Source organism: Hylaeus volcanicus, chromosome 8, assembly GCF_026283585.1.
Source record: "Hylaeus volcanicus isolate JK05 chromosome 8, UHH_iyHylVolc1.0_haploid, whole genome shotgun sequence".
NCBI lineage: Eukaryota > Metazoa > Arthropoda > Insecta > Hymenoptera > Colletidae > Hylaeus > Hylaeus volcanicus.
The window spans coordinates 14,436,298-14,454,532 of NC_071983.1; the positions used below are offsets into that span (position 1 = coordinate 14,436,298).

General features: G+C 30.2%; 2 protein-coding genes across 5 annotated transcripts in view; one reads left to right on the forward strand and one right to left on the reverse strand.

Moving 5' to 3' along the window:
* The first annotated feature begins 88 nt into the window (after nt 1-88).
* LOC128881668 (guanine nucleotide-binding protein subunit alpha homolog) lies at nt 89-12,103 on the forward strand. Of its 2 annotated transcripts, none has more exons than XM_054132959.1 (6): nt 89-746; nt 1,054-1,340; nt 3,017-3,277; nt 3,569-3,619; nt 3,701-3,918; nt 3,992-12,103. In XM_054132959.1, the coding sequence occupies exons 2-6, from the start codon at nt 1,119-1,121 to the stop codon at nt 4,347-4,349; spliced, it is 1,110 nt and encodes a 369-aa protein (XP_053988934.1). In that variant the 5' UTR covers nt 89-746; nt 1,054-1,118; the 3' UTR covers nt 4,350-12,103. The 2 variants fall into 2 exon arrangements, with proteins under 2 accessions (XP_053988934.1, XP_053988935.1); XM_054132960.1 differs by having other exon boundaries at nt 89-657.
* A 516-nt stretch (nt 12,104-12,619) lies between these two features.
* LOC128881667 (formin-like protein) overlaps nt 12,620-18,235 on the reverse strand; it is a 63,382-nt gene continuing 57,766 nt past the window's right edge. For 2 of the 3 annotated variants that reach the window (XM_054132957.1, XM_054132956.1), the window contains exons 15-17: nt 17,816-18,090; nt 17,575-17,688; nt 12,620-13,201 (exon numbers count right to left, since the gene is read on the reverse strand). In XM_054132957.1, the coding sequence (XP_053988932.1) occupies nt 12,989-13,201; nt 17,575-17,688; nt 17,816-18,090 (602 nt within the window). In that variant the 3' untranslated portion in view covers nt 12,620-12,988. Of the gene's footprint in view, nt 13,202-15,332; nt 15,438-17,574; nt 17,689-17,815; nt 18,091-18,235 lie in introns of all 3 variants that reach the window. The other variant, XM_054132958.1, reaches the window with a different exon arrangement.

Sequence of the window (18,235 nt, forward strand, 5' to 3'; positions counted from 1 at the left end):
CTAGGAGGGACTGTACAACGAGTACGAAGCTGCCCACCAATTTACTCTCTCTCTCTCTCTCTCTCTCTCTCTCTCTCTCTCTCTCTCTCTCGGCAGGCTCTTCAGGTCTCTAGTATTAATAAAGTCCAGTGGTTTCTCCCCACCATGTAACCGAACCATATAATCATCGACGCACGATGTTCAAGAGGTTCCGTCGTCGCGGTCGTTGCAGTATCGACAAGGATAAAGAAAAAAAGAAAGGCTTCTCAACGAATGACAGCGCGCAAAACCGATCACGCGGTCGAACCAAGAGGTTCGCTTTCGGGTCGGTGTCAGGGACCGTTTCGCGTGTGCGTGTATTCTTGTATGTGTGCGCCAGTATCTCACAACAAATATGTCCGTCGTGGTGGGGAGTACGTTTTCCCGTTTGCCGTTTCGCATATTTCTTCCCCCGCATTATTATCATGTAGTTTGACATAGGTGAACTCTTTGCGTGTTGTCTCTTTCGGGCACGGAAAAGTACAGGTGTTCGGAACGCGGGTGTATGGTGGTGTATGGTTTACACATTGGATCGACCGTTAAAGCCGAAGGAAGGAAGAATTTTCTGCATCGGGAACGCGAGACGAGGATCGTTTCATCGCTCGATGAGAACGATGCGCGAGTTAGTTCTCTTCCTCGGTAATTAGAACGATTATTTAATCATGTTCAATTCGCGAGGAACCAGAGATGATCGTGGGCAGCCAACGGCGTGAGTCTCGCGATTAACGGTAGGTGTGGAGTTTCTCTGACCGAGTCGAAAGCGACGACGTGTGTGCGCTAAACGTTGGGTTCAGCGGTCGTGTTCCCCGGCTACGCCTAGGTGAGAAATGCGGTTCTGAATCGCGACCGTGCGCCGATCCTGTGCAATCGCCGAACAGGTTGTTTACGGAAGGGGTTGGTCCCTTTGTTACTGTTACGTGCATTACATTACGTGTACGTGAACGCTCGTGGACGGGTGTCCGCGCGTGTGTGTACGTGCGTCCTGCGTGTATGCGTGTTTGGTGTTTGGCAATCAAGGATATATTTCTTCGGAAGGACGGGCCTGACACGGAAAGACGGAAGGAAGGAAGGAAGGAAGAGGAGGGTAGCAGGGTAGCAAGATGGCGGGGTCCTTAACGTGGTCGTGTACTTGTTGCCTGCGGTTCAAGTTCAGCCCCGAGGAGATCGAGCAGCGTTACAAAAGTCAGGAGATCGATCGGATGCTGGAGAAGGATCGTCAAGCTCTTCGACGACAGGTCAAGCTGCTGCTCCTCGGGGCGGGCGAGAGCGGAAAGTCGACATTCCTTAAACAGATGCGAATTATTCACGGAATTAAATTCGAGGTAGGACATCCTCGATTTCTGGGACGTGATTGTTTCGTTCCCGACACGATCTGTCGACGTACCTTAACGGACGCTCGAGAATGATTTTACGCCGATGCCATGAATCATTCACGCGTAGGGAACTCTGATTTTAATTTGCAGGTTCTGTCAATGTTATTGTAGCTGTCGATTTTAAGTACTTGTCTCGGAGAAGACGGTTGACTTAAACATGTGATTTAAGAGTGTATGAGAAAGTAGGTCTTAAGTACGGATGAACTGTCTTTGTAATTTTTCATTTAAAACCTTTCGAATGTTGTTCGGCTACCTGTTACTCATTTCTATTTATGTAAAGATGCAGTAACGTTTAACTATAATTCTTAATTGATTTATTTGCAACTTAATCTCATTAAAGTTAGTACATATGAATAAAACACGTAAAGTGATAGGAACATGCATGTACAAGTAATCTATAGGGAATATTTACAACAGAGAGTTTGGTACGGACCAGAGATGGGAAACCTGCATATTCTTGCATATTTTGGGAATCAAATTTAAGTATAACTACGATGAAACACCAATTATTTTTGTAACCGTTTTAAGTTTATGTTCTAAACTTGAAACAAATCATTTTTACGAATAAGCTCTGACTGACCCCTTTTGTATTTAATCTGTTGATTTAATGGAGCAAGTCCTGGACTTGTTTTCTCATTGATGCTTATATGTTTATGCTCAAGAGTATTAGGCTTTTTTTTTACTTTTTAACAGGAGAAACTAATAAAGAAATTGCCATCAAATAGTTTACTACTCCATAGTAAACTGGTGAGTTCCAGACCAATGTTTACTAACATTTGTTTGTTTATTTTTTATGAATACTGCACATAACTTTAATGAAAAAATACGTGAAAATATGTATATCTTGCAGACTCAGCTCCTTGCATATTATAAAATACTCATTTTACATAATAAATAATACATTTAGTAAAAAAAGCATTATGATTACATTTCATTCTAGAATTGTTAGATGAACTCATGGATAAACCTTAAACAATCTTCAGTTACTCAATAGTTCATTAGTACATAATTGGTTTGAAAAGATTGTTCAAATAATTACATAAGAGTGTCACACCTAACAGTAAAGCCAGATAAATCTGACTAATAAGTCCAACTAGCAAATCCAAGACAAAATGCAGTAATATTACTTTTCATACTAAATCTATTAGTATTACTAAATTATAAATACAATGGTAAAAAATTAACCATTCTAATTTATTTAATCACTGTTCTATGGGTGGCATCTTGTCCTTTTTTTGGTTTCATCCATAAATAAAACAAGGAGAAAACAAATTAAAAAATTATCCTTTTGTTCCTAGATTTCTAAAAAGATATTAGTTAATATTTTGGTAAGTATCTCTTTATAATTTTGATAAAATTGACAGTATATAAAGTGTCCAACTTTATAATAATGGTAAAAGGTTCCCTACTCATGGTGTAGATCGTTAAATGTACATGTTCCTATCAGTTTATTTATTTTACAACTTATCATGCTTCTAATTTCTAAATACACGTGTTGTATTACAAGAAATAGGTTGTAGGCTACACATAAGAATGTCAAAAATATGTAAATCCTTTTACATATAAAATTATGCATCATTTATACATATCATATTTTTTATCATTCATATTCTTTTTCCTTTCAGCCTGAATTAATCAAAGAATACCAACATATAATTTATCAAAACATAATTAAAGGAATGAAGGTGTTGGTGGATGCTCGTGACAAATTAAATATTCCTTGGGAAAACTCTAAAAATTATGATATTGGTTACCAATTACTGAAATTCGAAAATACTATGGTACTAGATGCTAGGTTGTTTCTCCATTACGTACCAGCTTTGCAAAGCTTATGGACAGATGCATCAATCAGAAAAGCCTTTGATAGACGAAGAGAATTTCAATTAGTAAGATATTTGTTTATGTATATTATTAGTTATAATATGTTTTGTGTTATGCTTACACTAATTGTTATTAGTTATTATACAAATAGTCAATAATAGTCACACTTTTTAGCATAATAAAAATTACTTAGAATACTTTCTCAAACCAACAAATTCAATTTGTTTATACTCTTAGTCATTTCAATTCCATTGAAATAGAGCAAACAATGTTACTATCTTTAGTTGTTTATAACTGTTTTATGTATTATACATGCTTTTATATGTTATACTTTAAAAGTACATTTTTTATTCCAGAGTGATTCAGTTCAATATTTTTTGGACAATCTTGACAGGATTGCCAGAATGGTAATGTTCAATTTATCTATAATTTTTTAGGAATTTAAAAAATATATATTGCATTTTTAAATGTTAACTAATTTTTTGCAGGATTATGTACCTACACATCAAGATATTTTGCATTGTAGGAAAGCTACTAAAGGAATTTCAGAGTTTGTTATACAAATTAATAATATCCCATTTTTGTTTGTCGATGTTGGTGGACAGAGATCTCAGAGACAGAAGTGGTATCAATGTTTTGATTGTGTTACTTCTATACTTTTTCTTGTGTCATCATCTGAATTTGATCAAGTGTTGTTAGAAGACAGGTGTGTTACAATTGCATTGACATTCTTCTATAAAAAAACGATAGAATTATTAAACGATATACCTTATTTACAGGAGAACCAATCGATTAGAGGAATCGAGAAACATATTTGACACGATAGTTAACAATATGATATTCGGTGGAGTGTCTATCATTTTGTTTTTAAATAAAACTGATTTGTTAGACAAAAAAGTGAGATCACCAGACACAAACGTTCGTTGGTACTTTCCAAAATTCACGGGAGATTCGCATTCCATGAAGGATGTGCAAAATTTTATATTGCAAATGTTTGTGTCTGTCAAAAGGGACCCAAGAAAGTCACTTTTTCATCACTTTACTACTGCCGTGGATACAGAAAACATCAAAATTGTGTTCAATGCTGTCAAAGATACAATTTTGCATAGAAATTTGGAATCGCTGATGCTCCAATAATGATAAGTGTACATAAAAAATCAAACAACTTCCGATCCGAAGGTATGCATTCAACATTTAGTGTTTGGTACATAGTAAAGTGAAATTGTAGTTGAAATAAGTATTAGGACATTGATTAGAGAAGAATGTTCTGGTAAGACAATACCAATGTGTGTGTACCTATGTAAATCACGTGATTACTTCTGTTTATAACGATAAATTAAACGTTTTCATAATAGTTTTATACGAAGTAGTAGAAACTGCCTAATGAAAACATACATTGAAAATTTTTACTGTGTACATATATGTATGTATACATGTACATATCAACTATTCGTATGTACATGTATGTATACAATATACGTATCTATAAGACATTTCCATCCTTTTTTATAACTATTAAAAAGTTGTAAGAAGACTAGACACTATTGTACATAGTAATTTGTATTCTATACATTGTCCATAATAATGGTTTTACATATTTGTATAAAAAAGGATCAGTTTGCTAATAGTTTAGCCAAGATTTTCTATTTTGTACAGATATTTAATCCAACGCTTCTTTTTTATATTAAAATGTGTAATGAAAATGCTGGTCACGTAACCAGTCTTCACAAACATAAGAGTAACTTATTTTCTACTTAAGATTAATTATCTTTGTTAACATTGAATTATTAAGTAACAAGGAAACCAAATACTAGATCCATGCCATATAAACCAAATGAAACTAACCAGTTTGTGTTCAAATTGCTGTGTGCAACAAATGTAAATTTTTAGTTACTGTTTTCTTCTTTAATTTGAGTTCAGAATTGCACACAGGGTTTCGATATTTCGCTATGATAACATGACATTTTGTACTTTCGTGTTCATTATGTTTTCGATTCGTCGTTTTTGTACCTTTAAATTGATGTTCTGTTATTTTCAGTTCACAATAAATTACATTTTGTAAGCAGCTATAATTAAAATTAATATAATTTTAACAGTAAAATATTGTTCTCCTACGTACACGCGTGTTTTGTTTATGATATAAACATCCAGTATTTCATACGATAAATTATATACAAAAATTTATGACAAAACATCATAATAACCAATATTTCAGTTTGTATTAAACGATTAAGTAATACCTGTTCTGCTAAACTTTGATTTTGATAACTGGTCCTTACTTCAATATTACTATTTCTTTAAGAAAATTTACGTTAATCAGTATTATTATTTCTTGTATACAAAGATTCAAACAAAGTTGGTTTTTCAATTTGTATCTAATAGCAATTTGCCAGAATTATGTTTAATCCTTTAATTTTATGCAAGTGTGGTCTATATTAAATAGCTGGAAATATTTTTTTACAGACATTTTTGTTTTCATATTTTATAAATGTTTGGCAGCCAGCATTATTTAGCATAATCAAAATAGAGCTACCAGGTTGTAACAATCGTAAAGTGTTAAGCAACAAGGTTTGGTTACATCTGCAAATTATACATTTCAAAATTTTCTTTCATTAAAAAACTGTGTCTTGAATTAGAATTGCAGGCATTACTATAACCAAGGGTTTTATGTAATAATGTATACAATAAAACCAAAGAGTGTTAAGTAAAAATACTTTTTACAACATGTAATGTTATAAATATTTAAAAAAAAATGTAATCATACTTGTGCATGTAAGTTATTCCAGTTTGCTGTTTGGATCATTTATTACATCAAATCTTTGTTTCCCTTTCTCGGTGCATTAAAAAACAAAAAGGTAAAAAATTCAACTTATGTTAATTTTTTTCTGAATCAGTCATTTTCAAAATTAATAAAAATCATATTTTGTTGTGTTTGTATATAAGAAGTTTTAGATATAGTGTAATAATACAAAGTGTTAGAAAGTTCAAATTTTTGCATGATTTATATCATGCACAGACATTGAGAAACTTTGACAATTGGTGTATTTTCTTAACTGATATTTTTACATTCCTATAAAGTTAATCAGGTTCGATTTAATTGATATTCTTAGAATGTATTTAAATTATACCACATTTTTTATAATGTAGGTACACTATTAACGTCTCCAATGGAGTATTTGCTTGAAAAGTAAACGATATAAAATTTTATACAATTTACACGTCCTGCTATACAGAAATTATCTATCAATTATACTGTTGATTTAACTAGTTTTACCTGAATATCCAATTAAAACAACACTTTGTGTAATGGAATAGGGACACTGTAATATAAAATTACGAATAAATGTTAACAAATAATGTTGTTGTTAGTTACGTGTATAACGGAAAATTGAATATATTGGCATCAAATGTTTTTGAACAGTATGTAAATATATTACATTACATATTTTCTATTTTAGTAACTGTGTTTACTTTCCCGTTAACAATTAAACATAATTTACTTCGATTCTTGCGCGAAATCGTATTTAAATTATTGTTAACCTCTTAAGACATTGAATGATAATATATTACCTCATTCGATTTTTACAAATATATCTCATAAAAAGTTAATATATTCGATTTTTTGTTTTAATAATTTTTTCATTTATCGATAATGACATTATTTGCTAGTATTTGTTTGTAACTTTTTGTCGAAGTATGTATCAAATCTCGAAACTTCTGAAATACTACTTCAGACATGTTATCTTATTTCACAGTTACTTAATTTTTTAAATGTGATTACGTTATCTTATTTCATGACAAAATTTGAAAATAAAAATTCTGTGTATTTGAGATAATTAAGTCCTCTTCAAAATAAACCAATGTGTTTTGAAATCTTCAAATAAATGAAACTACGAATCTTTTTGCGTCATTAAAATGTTGATATGATAATGATTCAAAGAAAAGAAATTAGCATAACAAATATACTTCATCGATATTTTGCATATTCATTGCTTATTATTCGTATTTATAATTTCAATTACAGGATGTGATTATAATTTATATAAATCACAAATACACAGGGTGTTCAATAGATTTTCATGAAAACTTTGGTAGCATATTGTATGGCCAAAAATAAGGTTAAAATTTATCATTAAAAATAATCATTAACTCTCTATTTACAAACAACGAGTAAATATTTAATTAAACCAAATAATATTTATTCTTTGTATAAACATTGTGTAACTTTTAAGCTTACTTGAAATAAGAACTTGCTATTTTGAGATTTATTTGAAATACTTGTCAATATAATAACGCTGTGAAAAATAAAAGACTGAAATATTATTTCAGATAGTTCTTATTTTCATTTCAAATTGTCCAGGTTTGGAGTATACCATGTGAATACCTCGACCACTTTAATTATATCTGATACTACTAGACATTTGAAATTATCTTCTTTTTAATCTTTTGGTTTAGAAAAGCCTTCAAGCTGATTATGTAATATTTTTTGTAATGTCAATTTCTAACTATTAAAATATCCAAAAATTAATATTTCCTAAGATATTATAATTTAACATTGAATAATAAACTATTGAATTTATTCTCCTTTGAACAGACCATTTAACTATTAATTTTAGGATTAATTTATTTTAATAATTTTGTTCTCAAAATTCATTATTGTATTAAATTCACAAAAAACTAGCAAATGCGCTGAAAAATATAAGGTTAACCTCTTGAAAATTTTCGAAAACATGTGTAATTAATTTGTTGGCACTTCTAAATCAAAGAATGAAACGAAGAATAATTTGAATTGGTATATTAGCAATGGTACCAGAAATAATTATGATGCTTTGGTGTTATATACAAAATATATATATGTAAAAGGTTGTTTTAATTGGGTAAATTATCATTATCGGATTAATGATAATACACGTGTATTCGGTTCACAGTAATTGTAATGTCCACGTATCCGGATACGTAATCCGGATTTAAAGGCCTCTACTACCAGTACTCATCAAGAGTAACATTCGGAATTTTTATAGAAATATTTTAAAGGAAAATATACTCTTGATAGACCAGCAACCTTGGGAGTCCACGTAGATAGAATGTGTATGTAAAAAATATCTTGAATTTATGCAAAACTTTCATGGTACTTATATAGAGAGAACCAGAAGTAGGAACACGCTTATTTAATCAGGCATACCTCTAACTGTAGGTCTTGATGTCCTGTTTGAGAAACACGCTTCGTTTAGACGTAAATGGTTACTCGTTTTCGAGGTAAATGAAATTAAAGATCAAGATTTCGGTATTCTAAGTGTTGGACAATAGTCAACATTCAGAAGTACTACTTCTTCATACTACAGTAGTACAATGACATCAAAGCATAATGTAAATTAAAAATCTCTAGAAATTTCACTCGGTCAATAATAAATTCTTATAATTCGATTTATTTTGTAAGCGAATTACTATCCACGTTCGAAAGGAGTATGTTTCTTAAATAGCACGTTTTACTTTCAGTTCCCTTCTCGTTAGATGTTTCTCTAAAAGATATAACTTTTTTTGTAAAGATTTAAACATATTTTTTGGAATCAGTTCAGAGAAAGTATTGCAGACATGTTACACTAGAAGTTTCTTTGGGACAAAGGAAACTGTTATTAAATTTTGTCATACACCAATGTACATTGCACCGTGTATCGTGCTGTTGTGGATTAATTGAAAAGTAAACAAGTAATAAAATACCGTAAATCGTAACACGCAACATATTCGAACGTTTTATCGTAGTGTGGACTATGAAGGCATAGTAACTTTGTGATAGTATGTCGCGAAAATTAAAGAGACGGTGATTTTTATATTTTTAAAGGCGTTGAAATTATTTGAATCTGTTCAATCTAATCGATTTTATACATTTCAATCTACGTGAAATAAAAAGAAAGAAAGCGGAATTGATATATTCTATGATTATGATATCGTTGACAATGATACATCAGTGTTTTATATATAAATATATATATATACATACGTTTAAAACGATTTTATTATGATTTGTATTATACTTGCATTAGGTACTTTTATATGCATACCTACATTCTCAAATCATGAGAGACGGACATTTGTAAAACGATCGATTGTCTTATTACGATCTTACTACGATCATGAGAGCATTTAAGTTAAAAAGACAAATTGCAATTACAACGAACAAAAGCTAGGGGGTAGCACTGTGTGTAATTTACTGTAAATGCGTAAAATTATTACAATTAAATGATTACTTAAACTTTTTTGATGATACATTTACTAATTTCGATTTTACAATCGAGAAATGGATTTGGTTTACAATTTACGTCTTATTTCCATTCTGTCTTTATTCTCCCAAATCTATCTCTAAAATCATACAAAAAAATAACTTTTTAAATTAAAATATTTTAATGCTACTCCACGTTTTGCAGCCTGCCAACAAGTCAGTCATTAATCATGTTAAGTCAAATATTTATAAAGTATATAATAATGAATCTTAAATAAGTTAATAGCAACGAACAATATTTGTACTAATTTCTGTCGTTGACAAATATTTTCTTGTAAGTTCGTATTAATGCCGTAGAATTTTTATAAAATGAAGCGAGCAGATTTTTAAGCTACACACGGTGATACGAATTATTCGTATATAATTTTCAGATGTCTTTTACATGAAGATGTTTTCTACGGAATTCTTATACGATTTCGAAGTCTTTTACCATTTCCATTTCGCAATATATATGTATAAAACAATAGAACTTAATGTCTGTTAGCGATAGTCATTTGTATATCTAAATTATACTTCATTTGCATTTTGCTATACATGATCTAAAGAATGTAGATATATTGTGCCTTTTGTATATTGTATATAGTATTTTGTATATAAACATATTTTACATGAAATATTGTAATAATGTAATCTATTCACATAAACAATAAATAAAACTTTAGAAAATGGTTGTTTTAGTCCATAATTGCCCCTTTTTAATTACGAAACTTGTTTTATTGAAAATATAATATTCGTTAAGAAATTAGTTCTGCGAAGCATTAACTAAATAAAATGGCACGTAAATACGTACAAAAGTATATCAATGAATTTATATGTATATACATGCGTATCTATATGGTACATTGGTATCACTTTTATTTGTAATAAACTTTTATACAAAGTAAAGCACATGCCTATTTCGCATAACTTACTTAATGAAATGCACAATATTTACACTTTCGCAAAAAATACATAAGATACGTGAAATTTTTTTCTTGCAATTGATTGAAATTGTGTATTTCTTCGCAGTTCCGTAACGAACAATATTATTTACGTAATATTTATAACACATAGATGTTATACTTATCTAAACATCACATTGGCAATTCGTCTACAGTTAGTAGTAATTACATATTTTTTTTTTTATAACTACTAGCGCATTTGATATATTACAGTAATATTTACAATCTTTTGTTATTGTATATTAATACAGAGTGACGCAAATATCGTTATCACATCAAGATGCTTCCATTTCTTCGAACAATGCGAACAAATATCGAAGGAAAACATTAGTTCCAAAGTATCTATTTAAAAAAATAACGTTCTGACAATTTTTATTTCCAAGGTCATTTGTAGTTCATACTGTCATAAGCCATTGAATTTGTTTTGATGTCAGCTAGAGTACAGCATCGATGACAAAATAGTGAAAGCATAATATTGGACACTTTTTTGTACTAGCAAGAAGAACGGAGATTTTGAAGGCGATAACATTAGGTGCATCATCCCGTACAATATCAAAAACGTACAAAAGTGAAAATATAATTTTATTATTTTCCAAAAACTTGGGATATGTAATCACCCAGAAAAATGCATATAAAAAATGTATGCGTAATCTTACCAAAACTTCGCTTTGCATTACCCTTCAAAATCACTTCGAAAGATGAATCGCATAACTAATCATTTTATGGTATATTTATACTGTTTGTATTACACGGCAATAGACAATGCAAAAGACTGATATTCCTGTCGACCTAACTATAACGCATGGTTTCATTATGGAATCCATATGTAATCAAGAATTCAGGATGTCAAAGAACATCTGTTTTCTATTGTCGTGAATTCATGATACGAATATGTATCATAGTATTGTATTATATTATTATGTATTTCTTCTTTACTTCAGTCATTTTCACGTATGTTGTAAAACATATACAAATTTAAACTGGATTCTTTTGGACTTAATCTTTACATTCTATTCTTATATTTCTATTTTACTCTATCCTATTCTACACCTTCTGTATAAAATGTAGCTGAAATATTGCGTTGTATGCGTTATAGTAGAAACGACTGTGCTAAATTCTAGTGTGCATTTATTGTTATATTGAGCGTATTTTGAGGTCCTGACGGAATGTACCAAGTTGTGCTAACTCTATGTGTTACGTGTTAAAAAATAAGAAATTTTTCAAAAAAATGTCTCGAAATATCTGTTTTTGTGCTCGTTTGCTACTTAATTATAGATTTAATTTTTAAGTAGAGATTCACAGAGAGAATTGACTTTCATACTTAGAGATAAATATGTTGCAGAATTTGCATTTCTGAAACTTTCATACTTTCCATATAAACACACTTTCTGTGCAAAATAGCTATTCTGTTCGTTTGAAAAATGTATGAGGTGTTTTGGTTCCTTACATCCATGGAATGTTATGATTTAGTTAGTACCTGTAACTGGTCAGAAGTTGTTTGGTAAACATTTCGATTAACGCTTGAATTTCGTTTCAAAAATTATTTTCGTACCATCTATGATTTATATTATACACTAACTTTCGAAACTCCTATATTTTTTTATTTCTCCTCTTCCTAGAAACTCTCACAAACAAACGATCAACTTATATCAATTAAATTAAAAAATTATAAATATCTCAAGCGTGTATAACAATCAACAATAATTAAATGGAAACAATTTCCGAGTCTAATTACTTAAAGATATTAATTATGGAAAACGATGCAAAAATAATTATACAATTCTTTTTTTTTTTATAATATGCGTCCTTAAGTTTGATTTCTACTACCGCTTTGTACAACAAAGAGAAAACACATTAAACAATTCGTAGAACGTTGACGCTTCCTTAACGTTGTCACTAGAAATGTCACTGAGACAGTCCACCTTTTGCATTTAGAATTCTTTAGCTATTGGCGAATTTATAGCACCGCATAAGTGACTTATGTGCGTAAGAATATTAAATTCGAAAATTCCGCTCCAGCATGCCGCGTCTACCGACGCTACACTTAGTGTTGGTAAAACCTCTTCAAAAATGTACAGGTACAAGTAACTCTTTCATGTTTGCTAGTTAAAAGTAATGTTCTGTTTAGATAATTATAACAAAGTAATAGCTATGTCGATGCTATTTCGTTAATGAACAAGATGTATATGTATAATTCACTGTTTGTTTATTTTGTTACATTTTAGCCCTCTACAACACCTTGTGAATCTTAAGTCACGCACACGTATTATATTTTCGAAAAAATAATAAATATGGTCATCAAGCAATTTGTTTATAACAATATTTAGTTACAATTTGTCAATCCAGGATGGATCCCATTATTAGTGTTTACCATTAATTTATTATATCGTTTATCCACAAATAGAGGTATAGAGGGGTAACTGTCACAATGAACACAACATTTTCTGCACATGAAAGGGTTACCTGACATGGAATCGACAGATAAGTCTAATTAAAATTTCCCCCTTAGAAAAATGTCATGTTTTTTTTTTTTTTTTCAAAATAAATTTGAAAACTACTTAGAGCTCCAATTCCTCGGCAGTGCGAGATAGTCTGTGATTATCGATACGTCTGCGTTGACTACGCCTAACCGCATCTGCTCGTCGATAGGGTTCCGACCTGAGCCCAAGAAGAATGTCCTCCAGAGCACCATTGTAAACCTCATCTTGCTGCAACAGCTTCTTCTCTTGAACCAATCTTGTTTTGTTCTTCAACTCGTTTATCACAGCGTCCTACGAACGTGAAAAATTAAAAATTGATTAGTCTCCTGTCTCATCATCATCAGTGCAATGGTATTTCAGAAAGATTGGCTTATTGAAGCGACAAGGATGTATTATCTGAAAACAATAAGTATTGTTTGCTAATAAATGATATATCAAAACGTAACACGTAAATTTGGATTTACATTATATAACAAAATATAAATATAATACATTTTATTATTAATATTATAATAATTATATATAATCAACTTTGTCGATTTCAGCCTACTGTAATATTTTACTCTTTAATGTAGTATACTACTGTAGTAGGAAAGTGCAGCATATTATGTGTATATTTTATATTTGGAATATATGGTTATAATATAATATTGACTTGGACTAACTAGTAACATGTTATATTTATAACAATGTTTTCTAACTATCTTTGATCTTTATCAACACTTGATAGATAACATATAATTTGCTATGCGATATTCCAAATTATATTTAACATACAATGTCTTATAGCATATTGTTTCTCTTTTTTCTCACTCAAAGTTCCATAACTTTGTTGTATAACATATTACGTTATATAATGTATATGCAGCTTATTACTTAATAAATCCTATCTCCTCCTAGCTCCAGCTAATTTAAGTAATTCTTCAATTCACATTTTAGGTTTGAATATAGTAATATATAGACTGAAATTAAGGAAGAGTACAAAGTTATAGGCTGCTGTTTAGAGATAGTATTTTCTAAGGTCAGTCTTTATAATACTAAAAATAAAGTAAAAATAAATTTCACTTGAAAGCAGCTTATTGTGTATCTAACAAAATCGTATATAACAACTGCAAATCTAACTATTTAAAGAGATTGTGTTACGATAGCTTTTGGACAATTTGCAAAATTTGTGTAATACAAAATTCGCCCTTGCCACGTATAACATATTATGTTAGATACTATTTCTTCAAAGGCATAATCTAAAACTTTCAAGTTGATATAAAAAAAGTAATTCGCGTTTTTATGTCAATTATCTTATTATGCAAGATGTTTATATATACACCATTATAGAAGACTTTATTCGCTATATTAAAACTCAGAATTATTTACTTGAGAAGACAGGTGAACAGTTTTTCGAATATAATCTATTATTTAAACAAAAGCTGTAATACCTCAAAAATAAAAATAAGTTTCTAATTAGTATGCATCTTACTCTAAGTTTTATTCGTGCCTACATTTTCGTGTTATTAATTCATTAATAGTAAGTACAGCTAATATAATTTTAAATTCAACCGTTGTATATCGTTAATTCGTATGCATCTAATCTATGAGATTTTTTTTGCAGTAGCATAGGAAAGTGATAATAGAGGACTTCTCTCAGGCAACATCAATGCAAGCTAGAACACATGCCAATGCATCTTTTGATTCTCTGTTAATGATATAAATCGAGTGATTATGTATTTATACCACGTGTGTTAGAAGACAGTTCTTCAAAAAAATTAATTAGGAATAGAAAGAAAACTAAATTTTGTAATCGGTTTTATAATATCAATTTGAATATGCAATAATAATTAGTTAAAATAATAATAACAAATAATTGGTTAAAATAATACACAATTTGTGCATTCCTACGTAATTGTATCATCAACAGTAATATCTGGACAATTGAAAGGGAACTAGAGTCTTAGAATCTTTCTTTTATTTTGGACTAAATAATATATTGTAGGCAATAATCTTATAAAAACACAACGACAAAAATAAAACGTTAATTTTTAATAGAGTTTGGACTTGGATCTCACTTAGGCTTAATAACTGTAAACAATGATCGAGAAAATTTCGTTTTAATCGTTCGAGGAAAGATACTCACTTCAATTATCCGGTCATTACTGTAATTTATTCTACGCGTTTATTTACTACTGTTTTTTTTTCTTTACTAAAAATAAATATACGTAAGATTTTTGCAAATGAATAATATACTAGGTAAAACTAAATGTATATAAATAGAGAACTGTTTTCGAACATGGCGTACGGTATTTAATTATGTACTTCGTACGGTAATAAAAGCTGAACCTACACATGTGTTGTCTAAGTGCAGTGTGTATGTGCGAGTGCAATAATTAAAAATATGTTATTAGGAGGAAGTGAGTGAGCACAGACTTACATGTTGTGAATTGTTACGTTCACTATATTGTTACGTTCTGAGCTCCAGTTCATTAAGATGTCGGTGTAACAGACTCTTGTTCGTGTTACAGCAAAATTTCGGTGACTTTAAATCCAAATAAATATGTAACAAATAAGAAAAATAGACGTTCGTGAGATACCTTAATAGACATTTAGTCTATTCAAAAAACGAAAAATTATGCTAAACAGCACTCTCGGAATAATAATAATCATCATAATTATGTAATAATCCCTGTAAAGTATCATGCTATCTCACAACATGCAGCGAAACGAAATTCCATCTAAAATTAATCTCCGCGTGAGTATTATATTTGTAACAGAGGTTACTGCTTTTTTCGTTAACAGTTACAAGAAAATGTCACAGCAATAAAATCATTGGTTACAGTCAAACTTTTATCTGATGCATGTACAGTAAAATTGAACAAATAAATGATGAAAGATATGTGCAAATGTGTATTATTTAAAATGAAATGTGATGTTAAAGTTTAAGTCAATCAAAGACTGCCTCTATTATCCACAATAAAAAACAATATATTTTTAATTGTCAAGATAAGTGATTAGTATGATACTTTTAACGTTAAGCATTTCTATTGTGCCTATATTTTTTATCTAATATTATGTTATCTCTGTTTTTACCAAGTATTGATATTCATATATTAGTGTCATTTGCTCAGTTAAACTTTGAATGTACCAGACAAAATTTGATTGAAATCTGCGATTCCACTAATGTGACCTATCCTTGTTGGTAAAGCTAATCAGCATTTTCATACAAAATTGTGTTTTATACTTGATATCAGTTTTGTTAGAAAATTGTAATAACAAGATCATCAATGGATCAAATTAACCAATTAAGACAAATCAAATCAAAATGTGTTATTTAGTGATGATAAATGATTCTGCCCCGAACTGCATTGTATAAACAATTAAGAAATGTTATAAGTGTCAAGGTATGCAAGACTTTTTGAGAAAGCATAAATCATGCGTTGTTATAAAAAAAATAAATAAATAAATAAATAAATAAACGTATTTGAGAAGCGCAGATACATTTAAAATTGCACTGTCATACATTGAAGAACAAGGTTCTAGCTTTACATTTTAAAAGTAAGTACAAGCATCAAACAAATTAAACACAGTATATTCATTTAATAAAATTGTAATTTCTTTTTTATTCGAGGAAATAAATTTTATTCAAAAAAAAAAATATCTATTTAAAATAAATTGAAAATGAGAATCTGCTTGATGCCACCTAATTTATCATATTATATTGTGTTCCTTAATTTATCTAGGCAACAGTAATTTTAAATGCTAATGGTTCTGTTATAACACTGTGCTTGTTTTCTAAAGTTTCTAGGCCTTCGATATTTTTTTATGAAACTACCAGCAATTATAAATATTTTTCTTATGCTCACAAAAAAACTGAAATTTAAACAGTTGATTGTGATACTGATAAAAAAATAAGTTTTATAGCATCGATGTTGAGAGAAGAGGAGGGAAAGGGATATTTGTGTTTTCTTGGAAATGGTTGTAAGTTGGTAAAGTGCAATAGAGTTGTTCATATTGTACTGAAAAGTATGATTGAAAGTATAAGAATAAATTAATTTCAAGCAATAAGCATAATTTTTGTGCACACAATTATACATGGTACATACAGGATTTGAAACAGATCGCTAAACTGTTGTGGGAGCATATTCTAATCATCGTGAAAATATTTCGTGAAGTATTTCTACAATTATGTATGCATAACTCTTTTTGATTCTTAGAATGAACAGGATATACTCTGTACAGTTTGATTACACATTTCAAAATATTTCAAAACCCTATATGTGTCATCGTAAATAAACAAATAATATTGCTGCGTTCAATCCCATTATTAATAACGCAATAATAGAAAAAGATATCACGATTCTCACGTGAAACGTTGCATTCAATAGCTTAGAACTAGCAATGTTTAAGCTGCAAATTGTGGGGATAAACACGTTAAAATAAGCGAAAAGTTAACAAGCTTAATGAAGAAAAAATAGATCACACACATTAGATGCAACTAAATTTAAATTATTTCTACATTCCAACACGGTATTCGTTAATAAAGAAACAAATTTGTTTTAAATACAAGATAAGTAGATGCATAACGTGCATAAGATGATCATGATACTGATAGTAGATAATTACAATGTTTTGCTATCTAAGTGAATAGTAAAGAATAAGTAAAGAGTAAAACGTACCTGTTGCTTCTTTTGATTTAATTTATTTCGTTTAATCACTTCCTCTGAGGTGTTCAAAGCCTCTGCAGCAGCAGCTTCCAATCTACGACGCTGTTCATTTTCTTGATCCGCAGCCTGTAAAACCACTTTGCTTTACACTACCTTATTCCGTGATCGCTAATTACTCTTTATATGAATGAACGTAAACCTCATTTTAAGCTGTCAATGTGTGTATAATTGATGTTTTATAGGAAAACTTTACCTTAAATGCCCTTGCGAATCTAACAAGAAGGGAGAAGAATGTATTAGCATCGGCTTGTCTCGGGCTTTCGCCGAAAAATTCGACGCATTCTCGGAACGCTTCACCAGCGGTACGGGCATCAGATTTCAGACGACGTAACTTCTCCTCGGAGTTATTTAAGAAATCTCGCAGTACCGTGTTATGTTTTTCTTTACCACGAAGTTCGAATTCTTTCCTTACAAGATCCATACCTTTTTCTAACTCGTGAACGTCTGTTGTTATATTCTCTAACGAGACTGCAAGTAGTGGATGAAATTAAACGATTTTATGATATTATACACGATGGCACTATATGAAATTATGTAAGATCAGAAAGAAACTGATATCAATAAAATGAATAAAGATATACTATGTAATGCTTGTCGATGATATTTTCACATA